We start from the raw sequence: 14382 nt of genomic DNA, 5'->3' as shown, positions 1-14382 counted from the left end.
TATAATAAGTGTATATATGATTTATAAATATATATACATATGCATATAGATAAGAGTCTAAAAGGGTATGCCCCAGAATGTTAATACTAATTATTCGTGGTAGACTATGGATAATTTTATTTCATTATCTTTTTTGCAATCTGTATTTATTCTTTTCGGAGCCCTGGTGGTGTAGTGGTTAAGAGCTCAGCTGCTAACCAAAATGTTGGCAGTTTGAATCCACCAGCTGCTCCTTGGAAACCCTATGGGGCAGTTCTGCTTTGTTCTGTAGGGTTGTTATGAGTCAGAAACGACTCGACGGCACCTAACAGCAACGTTTATACTTTTATTTCCTCAATGACCTTGAGTTACTTTTGTTATAAAAACAACAAAATGCAAACACCTTAAAATAATCACCTCAAAGTAACTCAGCTTATTGACGCCAATAAATACCTTACAATAAAATATTTAAAATGTCAAAAGAGGGGAGTAATTTTTTATAATTACATGTATCATTATTATTCCTTTATGCCCTTCTCTGAAGAATCTCATCAATTGTGCATTTAGTTTATTTTATGTCTGTTCATTTGCATATTCCTCAAGTGTCTAATTCAGTATTATGTGGGTTCTCGATAAATTTGGGTGAAATAATGAAGATTGAGCGATTATTTTAATAGAATGAAAAACCTGCTTGCTTAACCTGCTGGTAATTTTTTTTCCACTAACTTTCCAGGCTGACCGTTCTCCACATAAATATGAAAAACAGCAGTAATACTCAATACAGTTTTATTGAGCTCTCACTATATGCAAAGAAAGAATTGTAGGCACTTACTTGGTGAGAGGTAGAACAGTAAAACACCTGCCGCATCTCTTCGCACACAAATTACTGTCGATCTAGTTGATAGAGAGAAAAAAATATATATATAGACAGAAAATATATATTTATATGATGTGTGTGTGTATATATAGACAGAATGTGTGTGTGTGTGTGTGTGCGTGTGTGTGTGTGTTGTCGTTGGTGGTGGTAGGTACCATCAAATCAGATTTGACTCATAACGACCCCGTGTACAACAGAACGAAACACAGCCTGGTCCTTTACGATCCTCAAAATCATTGCTATGTTTGAGCTCATTGTTGCAGCCACTGTGTCAATCCATCTTGTTGAGGGTCTTCCTCATTTTCACTGACCCTCTAGTTTACCATGCATAATGTCTTTCTCCAAGGACTGGTCCCTCCTGATAACATGTCCAAAGCACATGAGACAAAGTCTCTACATTCTCACTTCTGAAGAACATTCTGGCTGTACTTCTTCCAGGACAGATTTATTTGGTCTTCTGGCAGCCTGTGGTATATTCACTATTCTTTGCAAACACCATAATTCAAAGGTATCAATTCTTCTTTGGTCTTCCTTATTCATTGTCCCACTTTCGTATGCATATAAGGTGATTGAAAATGTGATGGCTTGGGTCAGTCACACCTTAGTCCTCAAAGTGACATCTTTGCTATTTAATACTAAAGAGATCTTTTGCAGCAGATTTGCCCAATACAATGTGTCGTTTGATTTCTTGACTGCTGCTTTCATGGGTGTTAATTGTGGATTCAATTAAAATGAAATCCTTGACAACGTCAGTCTTTTCTCCATTTACCATGATATTGCATACTGGGCCAGTTGTGAGGATTTTTGTTTTTACGTTGAGATGTAATCTACACTAAAGGATGTTGTCTTTGATCTTCATCAGTAAGTGCTTCAAGTCCTCTTCGCTTTCAGCAAGCAACGCTGTGTCATCTGTATATTGCAGGTGGTTAATAAGTCTTTTTCCAGTTCTGATGCCAAGTTCTTCTTCATGTAGTCCAGCTTCTTGGATTATTTGTTCGGTATACAAATTGGGTACATATGGTGAAAGGATACAACTTTGATGCACACCTTTCCTGATTTTCAGCCATGCAGTATCCCCTTGTTCTGTTTGAAAAACTGCTTCTTGGTCTATTTACAGGTTTCTCATGAGCACAACTAAGTGTTCTGGAATTCCATTCTGCAAAATGTTTTCCATAATTTGTTATGATCCACACAGCAAATGCCTTTTCATAGTCAGTACAATACAGGTAAACATCTTTCTGGTATTCTCTGCTTTCAGTCAAGGTCCATCTGACACCAGCAATGATATCCCTCATTCCACATCCTTTTCTGAATCCAACTTGAATTTCCAGCAGTTTTCTGTCAATGTACTGCTCCAAATTTTTTTTTTTTTTGCATTAGATGAAAGTTTACAAAGCGAGTTAGTTTCCCAATCGATAGTTTGTACATGAAGTGTCTCATGACCTTGGTTTCATTCCCCACAATGTCTCAGCGCTCTCCCCATTTCCACTCTGGGTTCCCCATTTTCTCTTATCCTGATTTTCTACCCCTTCCTGCCTTCTCATCTTTGCTTTTGGACAATTAATGCCCTTTTGATCTTGTATATTGATTGTTCTAAGGAGTGCATTCCTCTCGGGTATTATTGTTTATCTTATGTGCTTGTCTATTATTTGGCTGGGAGGTGGTCTCTGGGAATATCTTCAGTTCCAGGTCAGAAGGATGTCTTAATCTCAGGGGTTCCTCCAGTCTCTGTCTGACTGGTAAGTGTGGTCCATTTTTGTGAATTTAATTTTTGTTCTACAATTTTCTCCCACTCTGTCCAGGACACTCTGTTGCTGCAAGAGTTTTTGAATTATCTTCAGCAAAATTTTACTTGAGTGTGATATTAATGATATTGTTCAATGATTTCCTCATTCTGTTGGATCACCTTTGTTTGGAATGAGCACAAATAGGGATCTCTTCCAGCCGGTTGGCCAGGTAGCTGTCTTCCAAATTTCTTGGCATAGATGAGTGAATGCTTCCGGCGTTACATCCATTTATTGAAACATCTAAAATCGTATTCCATCAGTTCCTGGAGCCTTGTTTTTCACTAATGTCTTCAGTGCAGCTTGAACTTCTTCCTTCAGTACCATTGTTCTTGATCATATGCTACCTCCTGAAATGGTTGAACATTGACCAATTCTTTTTCGTACAGTGACTCTGTGTATTCCTTCCTTTTTTTTTTTTTTTTGATGCTTCCTGCATCGTTCAGTGTTTTGACCAGAGAATCCTTCAATATTACAACTTGAGGCTTGAATTTTTCTTCGGTTCTTTCAGCTTGAGAAAAGCTGAGCATGTTCTTCTGTTTTGATTTTCTAACTCCGAGTCTTTGCACATTGCATTATAATACTTTACTTTGTCTACTTGAGCCACCCTTTGAAATCTTCTGTTCGGCTTTTTTACTTTATCATTTCTTCTTTTGCTTTAGCTACTTGATAGAACAAGAGCAAGTTTCAGAGTCTCTTCTGATATCCATTTTGGTCTTTTCTTTCTTTCTTGCCTTTTTAATGACCTTTTGTTTTCTTCATGTATGATGTCCTTGGTGTCATTCCACAGCTCATCTAGTTTGGTCATTAGTGTTCAGTGCATCGAATTTATTCTTGAGATAGTCTCTAAATTCAGGTGGGATATACTCAAGGTTGTACTTTGGCTCTTGTGGACTTGTTTTAATTTTCTTCAGCTTCAGCTTGAACTTGCATACGAGCAATTGATGATCTCTTCGGCAGTTGGCCCCTGGGCTTGTTCTGACTGATATTGAGTTTTTCCATCGTCTCTTTCCACAGATGTAGTCGATCTGATTCCTGTGTTTTCCATCTGGCAAGGTCCATGTGTATAGTCGCTGTTTATGTTGTTGAAGAAATGGTATTTGCAATGGAGAAGTCGTTGGTCTTGCAAAATTCTATCATACGATCTCCAGTGTCATTTCTGTCACCAAGGCCATATTTTCCAACTACTGATCCTTCTTTGGTATTAATGGTTGGTTCATAAATTTGAATAATAGTCATATAGTTAATATAGTTAAGTCTTCCTTCTAGGCATAATGGATATTATCCTGTCACTGACAGCATTGTACTTCAGGATAGATCTTGAAATGTTCTTTTGGACGATACATGTGATGCCATTCCTCTTTAATTTGTCATTCCCAGCATACTACACTGTATGGTTGTCTGATTCAAAATGGCCAGTACCAGTCCATTTCAGCTCACTGATGCCTAGGTTATTGATCTTTATGCATTCTATTTCGTGTGTGTGTGTATGTGTATGATAAGGTTGCTGAAAAAACTAGTAAGTACAAAAGAAATACTTAAAACAAGATCTATGTGAAAAGTTTAAAATAATCTGTATGGTTTTCCTAAAGAGACAAATGTAGACTTGATCACCTCTACCCTCTATGGTGTTATAATCCTTACTGTTAGGCACACATACTCCAAGTCCAGAAGACTGGGAAACAAAATCCTCCACTCCCGAGTCCTCAATTGGGTGGGTGCTCTGAGGAGCCTCCTCTAGTATCTTCCACTCATCTGCTCCTGCCTGTCAATAAACACAGGTCCTTTAGCTCTTGAGCCACACCACCATCCATCTCCGCTTTTAACTCTTTCTGTTCTCTACCCTTTCTCTCTCTCCATCACCCCTGCTCCTACACTCCATTGACTCCTTGAGCCCAGACTTTCTCCTAGTCTTCAGTGTCGGTTATTTGGTTCCAAAAATTCTGCTTTAAATGGGGTTGGAGAACTCCATTATCTTGCAGGTTGAGTATTTATAGAACAATCAGACCTCTTATATTGCCCAATTGACACCCTCTTTGATTACTTCTTATGTTATTTTCGTAAAACATCTGTCTTGCTCTACTTCAATCTCATTAGCAAATGTTCTGATCCTTTACTTAACCTTGGTAGAGTTTTGCTACAGGAATGAGGGAAGACTGTGGCTGGAGAAAACACATTGTAGCACAAAAGAACATGCCTACACCTATAGGTTCCACAAAAGTCTGTGTACCTCTCTATTCAGTAGAGCCTGTGGTCTCCAAGTGTGATATTCTAGAGCACCTGGAGCATCTGAGACCTATGACCAGAACACAAGGATTGCTGCTGGATTTCCTTCATTACGAAAGTCAAAGTGAAGTATCATTTATCTGAGATGAAGGGTGTTTATTTTTGTTTGGAGAAATGTGCATGAAGTAGATAGATAATGTAAGACCATTTGAGGATCAAGATTTGATGATAGCACATAACGACATTCAGTATCTTACAACTGCCTTTTATTTTTTAGTACACGTTGCAGTTAGATTTAATGAAATTGTGTTTCCTTAAAATACCTCTCTCACAGAACAGTTGATCATTATGCCGTCTTTCCCTTCAACATGCACGTTTAATGGCAAAGGCACGGTTTTTAATTTTTATTATACATTTTTTCATGGGAAATTCCACACGATCTTACAGAGAAAAGCTAACATAGGTTCCAGACTTCCTTGTTTCAGAGGGTTTTTTTTTTCTTTACTTTTTTTTTCTATTAAATATGGAGTTTAAGATTTGAGTCTTGTATATAAAGTATGAGTTACCCTGGTCCTTTCCGTAAATTTCCACATAAAACAAGTTGCCTTATATTTCTACTTTTGAGGTAGTAGGTTGTAGATAAGATGGGGAGATCTAAGATTTCAACTGAACAAAGATTAATACGAGCCAACTTTATTGTTGAATATCTCTTCCGTTAGAACGTAACTCCTTAATGACAAGGATTGTGTCTGATTAGTTCACTTTTGTATTCCCATACCTAGTACACTGCCTTGCATATGTTGGTGACTCAGTAAATATTTCTTGAATGAGTGAAAAGTATTAGTCTAATCAGAAGCATGTTAGTGGGAGTATTATAACAAGATCGTGAAAGAAATAATCAGTTGTATTCTGTACCATTAAACCATAGCTGAGGAAGGGCTTTCAGTTCTGGGTAGCACAATTCAAGCTAGACAGACAAAGTAAGATCAGGCCAAAACAGGTCATCGTAATGTTGAGAGGACTAGAAATAGTATTTCTAGAAGGGGCAAGGGGAAGTTTAGCATGGAAACAAAAAGACTTAAAAAGGATATGAAAACTACCTTGAGGTATTTAAAGGTCAGTTATGTAGAAGAGGAACCTATCTTAATTTTATGTTGCTCTTAATGGAAGAACCAGTATTATAAGAAGGGAATTTTTTGCTTTGGGGCACTGTGTACCTATATGTGTCTTACAGTAGAATGGGATGCCTTGTGACATACATTGATTGAAAAGGCTTGGATCGAAACCTGTTGATGGATGGAAACCTGTGATGGGTAACTGTTTGGATTAACTATAAGCTCATTTTGAATTTGTGTTTTGGATAGAGATTCTTATTTCCTTCAGAGATTTATATTGGGACAATTGCTAAACTTACAATATCTTTTTTTTTTGTTGTTGTTGTTGTTTTAGAATGGCTATACTCCTTTACATATTGCTGCCAAGAAGAATCAAATGCAGATAGCTTCCACACTCCTGAACTATGGAGCAGAGACTAACATTGTGACAAAACAAGGAGTAACTCCACTTCATCTGGCCTCACAGGAGGGGCACACCGATATGGTCACCTTGCTTCTGGATAAGGGAGCCAATATCCACACGGCAACCAAGGTGCTGTGTTCTTGCCTCTTGTTTCAGTCAAGAGGCTTTTGGATTAATGTAACTAGAAACCAGTCAAAGATAACTTGGAACAAAAAGGGGCAAGGTATAAAAGGAAACAGGGATATCTTCTAGAACCGAAGGACGGGAAGGGAATCAAGTCTTATGAGGACTGGAAAACCTTAAGGAATCAAGGGGGCCACCTTTATAGACTCTCTGCTTATGTCATTACATTTTTACATTTTGATTTTTCTCTGCTAGTCAATTTCATTGAATTTTCTCTATGTATCTTCTCTGTCTGCTTCTCTGTGCATTTGGCAGAAGAGACTACTCCATAGCTACCACTGTGGTCCAAACAGTCAGCCCAGACTGACCTCGTACCTGCTGATCTTACTTCTAAATTCTGGAGAGAGAGATGAGGGGTCTATCTGGAGTTGGGCCCATTCTAAGTTGGCAGGCTTATGTCCACCACCCTGGTCATTTTCTAATCTGTCTGAGCATCAGAGACACCTGATGAGAGGCAGAGAAGTTGGTAAAATAGAGATTCCTGAGCCACCTTCAGCCCTACATAACCATAATCCCCTAGTTTGGTGGTAGGGGGGGAAGGGGTAGAGAATCTGTGTTCTTAATAAATACCTCAGTTATTTCAGCCTTTTTCTACAGGCTGGGCTTTAGCAACCACCATACTAAACTGTAATAGAGTGACAGGGAGATAGTGAAAAAACATATTATTGAAATATATGAACACTTAAATTTTTACAAGTGTATGTCTCTTTATATATATACACATACATATTTATATCCCTACTGGAGCCAACTGCTGAGAAACCAAAAAATTGGAGGCTATGTTTATAAGGTAATTAATCATTTAGCTCTCTTAATGCTTTTGTAACATGTGGCATGGATTTAGTGAAAATAACATTTCTTAGGATTTTCCACAAATATACAAACGCTCACTATTGTATATGCTCACTGTTGAGTTAATCGGTTCTTTTAGGAAGAATCAATTGCAAATTGGTTTTAATAATGTTTGTAAATAGATTAGGTAGCATGTATTCTTTGGAAAGTTCTGTTAAACAGGCAGGTTGTCTTAAGTGCCTCCAGAGTTCTTCTCTATGTCTTTGTCACTCTAAGGTATTCCAGTACCTCTCTTGCCCTTATGCACTTCTCTGTCCTCTATCAAAAGTCCTCAAAGATCCTTTTTAAAAATGTGGACAGAACGAATTATAGAGTTAGCTTTCCAAAAGATATTTGCATTTTAACAGGAATGAACGTGGTGAAGCTTGATGGTAGAATTCAGTGTATTAGCCAGTTATGAAAGTTTGGGGCATGAACTTCCTTGTGGCCATTGAAATCATGCCGTTCAGGTGTTCCTTTACCCAACTGGAGATATGCTGACCGTGAAACCAACGGTAGAATATTTATTTCGTACTGGTATGTGAAGGGGCATTCAAGTGTTTACTTTCTTTGAAAGTAAATAAATCTTCGTTTGAAAATAAACGAAGAAATCCATAAATCAAGCATAATTTTGAGTAGGATGAAAATTCTGGACATTTCATGAAGCTCACTGGGCAACGTTTCTGATGGTGTTATTTTTACTTCATAAAAATGATACATACATATTTAGAATCAGTTCTCTATGTCCTCCCTACTGCTATTCTTCTACACATGTTACTTCCTTTAAGAGAGTTTTAGCAGTCAGTCAGCAAATATGGAATGGGTATTTTTGACTTTGCAAACTCAGCAATTAGGAAAATATTCAATTTAGATCACAAAGTAATTACATTATCTTTATAACAATGATTCAGTATTAGATTTGGGAGGTATCCTGAAGACAAAAGGCAGGATGTATTTGTCATTAGAGTAGAACTTTAAGAAAATATGTTTAGATATATCTGAAAATAATAGAACATATAGATGCTATATATAAAATACAAACTTCCCTGGGGAGAGAGGAGGAGCTGTTGTTTAAGGGATACTGAGTTTCTGTTTGGGGTGATGAGAACTCTTGGAGATAGAGGTGATGATTGCGCAATATAGTGAATATAATTAATGTCACTGAATAGTGCATTTAAAAATGGTTAAAATGGAAATTTTTTTGTTATATATATTTTACCACAATAAAATTAAAACACACACACATATACATAAAACCTTCCCTTTTGGTTAGTATTATAATAATTCAGTTGTGAAGGTAGCTCAGGTAAGAAACAAAACTGAAAATAAGTTTTCTCATGTTTTTAAAAAGGAAATATGATCTTTTTTATTTTTTGTGAGACCAACTGAGATGAATAACCTTGTATTCTCCAAATGATTGTTTCTCAGTAAGAACTGTAATATAGAGACTATATTATTCCTTATCCAATCACTGTGTAATAATAAAATAAAATCTATTATAGAGTCCACCAGGAAATAAATTACTTTTCTGAGAAGAACCCCTTCAACATGTTCTATTTTCTGATTTACTGGAAAGGATTACATAATATGATTCTAGTATGCAAGGGGTGCCATAATAAATTGTAGAGGATTTTCACACTGCTTATGAGTTTACAGTCTTATTTTTCTAGAAAATCCATTCTGAAAATAGAGTAGAAAACAGCACTTACATTTGAAATGCCATTAAAAATGTCTTCCAGATATTTGATGAGTATTTGGTAATCAGCACAATAACATTTAAACAGACTCTGTCTGTGAAGAAAGATATTTATATGTTTGCTCTTTCAATATGGAGAAAACTAAGAAGAAGACGAGTCCACCTTTTTGTCCCAATATTGAGACTGTTCCTAGTTTAGGGTGACTTAGTATTTGTTCAGAAGCGATGACAAAATATTAATGCAAAAGTACACGTTTTATATTTCTCCCTAATAGTTTATGAAATCCAAAGCGGAGATCACCCGAGCTGTACGAATTAAAAAGCCTTAGGCCCTCAAGTAAAAATCCTCCTCTCTAGTATAGAACATTTTTTTCTCTGTAGATCAGCGTAACTTACATTTTTAAGCGTCAGAACACTTGTTGGTTTCTAGAAGCAGCACTATGGATGGAGACCATGAATTTTGAAGAACATGGCTTAGCTTTTTCAAGCTAACCACGAAGGCAGGAGAGCTGTGCTGCAAAGCAGTGGCCAACAGGGTTGGTGGATTTTAATTGGGTATAAATTTGAGGAAAACATATGTAAGCTCAGGTAGTGACCTCAGGTTACAGCTGCAGTCAGTACAGGAAGAGGAATACACTAGGTAATTGAGTAATAGTGAGTGGGGAAAGGAAACATATGGTATAAAGGGAAGTACCTTTTGTTCACTGCTGTATTCCAAATTCCGAGGACACTGGCATGAAAAGATAATCAAAAAATATCTGTTACACAAATGAATGATTTAGGTTAAAGATACTCTTTAAGTCTCAATTTTGCTTGAAGGAAGCTACGTGCCATGTCATGAGTTTGCCAGATTGTGGTACTGATGGAATAAATGCCTTCTTTTCCCTCCTTTCTCCATTCCTTCATCTTTTACTAATTTTTAACTATTCTTTAATTGGGTATTCAATTAAACAAAATATTTTTTCAACGTATATATGACATTTTACATAGAAACAAACAAAATGGTTTATGGGGCTACATAAATGATGAGGTTACTTTTTATTTAACATCTAGAGAAGTCTACAGAATAGTATACTATCTTTGAGTACTGAAGAAAATTATTCTGAACTCATTTCCCGTAACACTGTGCATTACTTACATTGATGTGATATTTTGTTGATGAAAGTATAGATTATTCCTATGGCTATAAGGTAGAAGTAGTAGTTGAGTTATCAATTATTTAAATGAATAAATGCATTCAGTAGAAGACCCAGATGGTTTGAAAAGAATGTTGTTTAAATCTTATTAGCTGAGTTATTTTAAAGTCTCACGTTGTAATGTAAGTACCCATTACAGAAAATTACTGAAAGTGTTGATTAACTTAGAGAGTGTATCTTGGCTGAAGTGTCATATTAACTTAGTGTGTTTGTCTTAGATATCAAAAAGTGCAGTTTGTGGAATGGGGCTATGAGTTTTCTAGGATTATTTCAAGACATGATATTATAGAAGATGGAATCTATTTTCTTCTTCAAATATATCTATCTGCTTCCATTCTTTCTATAGAGCGGACTCACATCCTTACACCTTGCAGCCCAGGAAGATAAAGTGAATGTTGCTGATATACTCACCAAGCATGGGGCTGACCAAGATGCTCATACAAAGGTAAAGCAAATTACTGTCAGTGTCGTGGCGGGTACTGACTTGGAGGATTCCCAGTAGCCTCTGCTTACGTCACCCCAAATCCAAGTCTCACCTCTTATTTATTCCATTCTGAAGCTTAGCCTAATCATGACCCTCGCCTGCTTGCAAACCTGCAGTGGCTCTTCCTTTTTGGCTACCATAAAAAAAACCAAACCTGTTGCCGTCGAGTCGATTCCAACTCATAGCGACCCTATAGGACAGAGTAGAACTGCCCTATAGGGTTTCCAAGGAGCGCCTGATAGATTCAAACTGCTAAGCTTTTGGTTAGCAGCCATAGCTCTTAACCACTATGCCACTAGGGTTTCCTTTTTGGCTACAGTCAAGTCCAAATGGATAGCATGGTGTTAGGACCCTCATGGAAAGACTCCAATTTTGCAGGCTTAAGACTACCTTCTCTTGTTGCTTCAGCTAGTTCACATGACTTACTGTTTCCTTCCTGTACTTGCGTGCCTCCATGCCCTTGGACCTGAAAGGCCCTGCTTTTCTCTGTGTCATTGAATTCTTACACATTCTTCAAGCCCATTTTAGCTACGTCCTTCATGCATCTCCTCTTGATTGTCCTACCAGAGTCTGCCTCTCTTTCAGATCATATTATTTCTTCCTCTCTCTTAGTTCTTTGTCAGATTAAGTCACCCACGTCTCATCATCCTTGCTAGTATTAAATTCCTTGTGGTTACATATCTGTTCATATACATAGTTGTATCCACGGGATGCATGTATTATATGCTAAATAATACTTGTACAGTCAAATTGGATTTCTACCCATCCAACCAACCATAGCTGAAATTCTATCTAAACCTTCCCCCGTTGAGTATTAACCACTAAAGTGGTAAAGTTTCTGCCTCGTTTGTTTATTTGTGTATATGGTTTTTTGTTGTTGTTACAGCTTGGTTACACTCCTTTAATTGTGGCTTGTCACTATGGAAATGTGAAAATGGTCAACTTTCTTCTGAAGCAGGGAGCAAATGTCAATGCAAAAACCAAGGTAAAATATTTGTACTCATTTTCATTTTCTGTAAGGAAAAAGGCTTCGCCATCTGTATTCTTCACTAGCTCGCCGTAGCTATAAGTTTTTGTTTTTTTTTTTGAGTTGTTCTAAAGTGATTTCTAAGAAGTGATGTAATTTTGTAATTGTTTGAGACTTTTCATTCCAATAACCTTTGACAGCCAGGTACCTTACCTTCAGACCACTTACATTATACAGTTAAAGTAAGTGGCATAAGCTTAACAATTTACTGCAGTATGCAATAGATGCCTGCTTGAACATCTAGATGTTCTGGCAGATTCCTTTTACATTATTTCAGGACCTAATCCCTGCCTGCCCCCCTTGAGGAAATACAGATAGGCAATTTAGACAGCATGCCTTTCATTTTTAATGAACTCTGTCACATTGGGAACATCACATGGTCATGCTCAGTGAAGTAATATCGTATAAGGGATGGGCTGAAAGTTCTCCAGTATATTGCAGAGCTCTCTTGATCCCAACTGTTTTTCCCAGTAACATCTGAAGGGTCCTGTTCAGCAAAACAAGGTCAGAATATAACCTTGCACTTAAATGCTCTCAAATGGTTCCAGGGGAAAGGGAAATGCATAATACAGCTACTGCTAAGATGCATAATGAGTCCCTGGGTGGTGCATGCGAACAGTGACAGCGCATGACCACTAACTGAAAGGCTGGCAGTTCAACTCCACCCAGAGGCACTTGAAAGAAAGCCCTGATGATCTGCCTTCAAAAAAATCAGCTATTGAAAACCTTATGGAGCATAGTTCTACTCTGACACATGCACATGGGGCCGCCATGAGTTGAAATTGACTCAGTGGAAGCTGGTTTGGTTTTTGGTTTTACTGTGCATAATATAACTTGAAGCTCAAGGTGAATTGGTCCAAAGAAAGGTATTTATTTGCATGTTTTTTGGTTTTTTTAAGTTTATACATCAAGAACCCTTAATTCCAGCTATGTGAGTGGGCTCAAGTAAATTAGTGCAAGCAGCATTTGGTAGTATTCAAAGCAGTCATTCAAGATGTTACTAAATAGAAACATACAAAGGTTTGTAAATTAGTCTTTCTTTCTCTGTACTCTTAAGAGAAGCAGAAAGAAAACCATTTCCATACACAATCATATTTTATTAGCTAATTTAAAATTACAGTTATTTTAAAAATGATAATACTGTTGACATTTTTGATTCAGATATTTAACCTGACTCTAGCAAAAGTAACTGCTGCCTAGTTTCTGCAGCTAATCATGATGATGGTACAGGACTGGGCAGTGATCCATTCTATGGTGCATGGGGTCGCCAAGAGTTGGGGGCTGACTCATTGGCAGCTAACAGCAACAACAAAGTTTCTGCCCACTTCTTGAGTTCCTTGAAGTTTACTTTGAGACGTTTAAATGCTCCAATATAACTTCTCAGGCATTAGCTCTTTGGAAACCCTGGTGGCGTAGTGGTTAAGAGCTATAGCTGCTAACCAAAAGCTCTGTGTTCAAATCTACCAGGTCCTCCTTGAAAACCCTTTGGGGCAGTTCTACTCTGTCCTATAGCGTCAATATGAGTCGGAATCGACTCAATGGCAGCGGGGTTTTTTTTTTTTTTTTAGCTCTTAACTCCATATTTGCTGAGTCAGCTTCACATAATGTCCAGGAAAGACATTCTTGTTAGAGTCCAGATAAATGAAACAATGCAATGAGACTTTGACTTGTTTTTTTTTTTTTTTTTTTTTTTAACACATCTAGCAGGGCTTGAAAAAGCTTGCCATATTTTTTTTGTTAAGTGTTTGTTGAAATTGTTATAATATTTAGAAGCCAGACAAATATATTCTCTAGACCACATCAGTGACCTCCTGGGATTTCATCTGTACTCAAATGAACTTTTGATTGAGAGAAAAGTCTCATTTTAACTTTTTAGTATTTTTTTCTTTCCTTAAATAAATTGTGTAGCTTTTCCTGTTGAATTTGGATCTATATATCTTCAGGGGAGAGAATAACGACATACTTCAAAAGACAATCTTTTAATAAGCTTTTCAGAATTTTTTCACATGGAGTGAAATCTAGAGAAGAGAATTGCTTTTCCTCCTCATGTCTCATATGTAACCATAGTTACTAAAGAATTGCTTTTTTTAATTAATTTTTCTTTGAAAATTAAACATTTGTACTGCCTTTGTTTCTCACACATTCATGACTTGATATAAGATATGAAAAATTATTTTATGAGACTATTCAGTTGCTTAAAATCAGAATGAAACCCCATCACACCAGCTGTAGTAAACCAAAACCAAAAAAACCAAACCTGTTGACATGGAGTTGATTCTGACTCATTTGGTTAATTATATGTTTAACTTGTGCAGAAGATTTAGAATTACAGCATGTAAAATGGAATTTTCTTTATAAAATATACTGAAAGATCATAGAGCTCTTTACTGAGAAAAAATCCCTCACACTAAAGTTTGCTTTTATTCTCATATAACTTTATTATTTTAAAAAACATTGTCATGGACAACTTATTTGATCCTTCTCCAAACTTGAAATATTGGCGATTTCCATTTTACAGGTGAGAAAATTAAGATGGAAACGGGAGATTTGCTAATAGTGGAAGAACTGGGTCTAGAGCTTC

At 36.8% G+C, this 14382-nt stretch overlaps 1 protein-coding gene across 19 annotated transcripts in view; it reads left to right on the top strand.

Annotated features, from left to right (window-relative positions):
• Positions 1 to 14382, top strand: part of ANK2 (ankyrin 2) — a 773539-nt gene that overhangs the window by 656690 nt on the left and 102467 nt on the right. For all 19 annotated transcript variants that reach the window (XM_023740207.1, XM_023740209.1, XM_023740206.1 and 16 more), the window contains 3 exons: positions 6316 to 6513; positions 10637 to 10735; positions 11661 to 11759. In XM_023740207.1, coding sequence (XP_023595975.1) covers positions 6316 to 6513; positions 10637 to 10735; positions 11661 to 11759 — 396 coding nt within the window. The remainder of the gene's footprint in view (positions 1 to 6315; positions 6514 to 10636; positions 10736 to 11660; positions 11760 to 14382) is intronic.

Source organism: Trichechus manatus, unplaced genomic scaffold (assembly GCF_000243295.1).
Source record: "Trichechus manatus latirostris isolate Lorelei unplaced genomic scaffold, TriManLat1.0 scaffold00150, whole genome shotgun sequence".
Lineage (NCBI taxonomy): Eukaryota > Metazoa > Chordata > Mammalia > Sirenia > Trichechidae > Trichechus > Trichechus manatus.
This window is presented reverse-complemented; position numbering and strand designations above follow the sequence as displayed.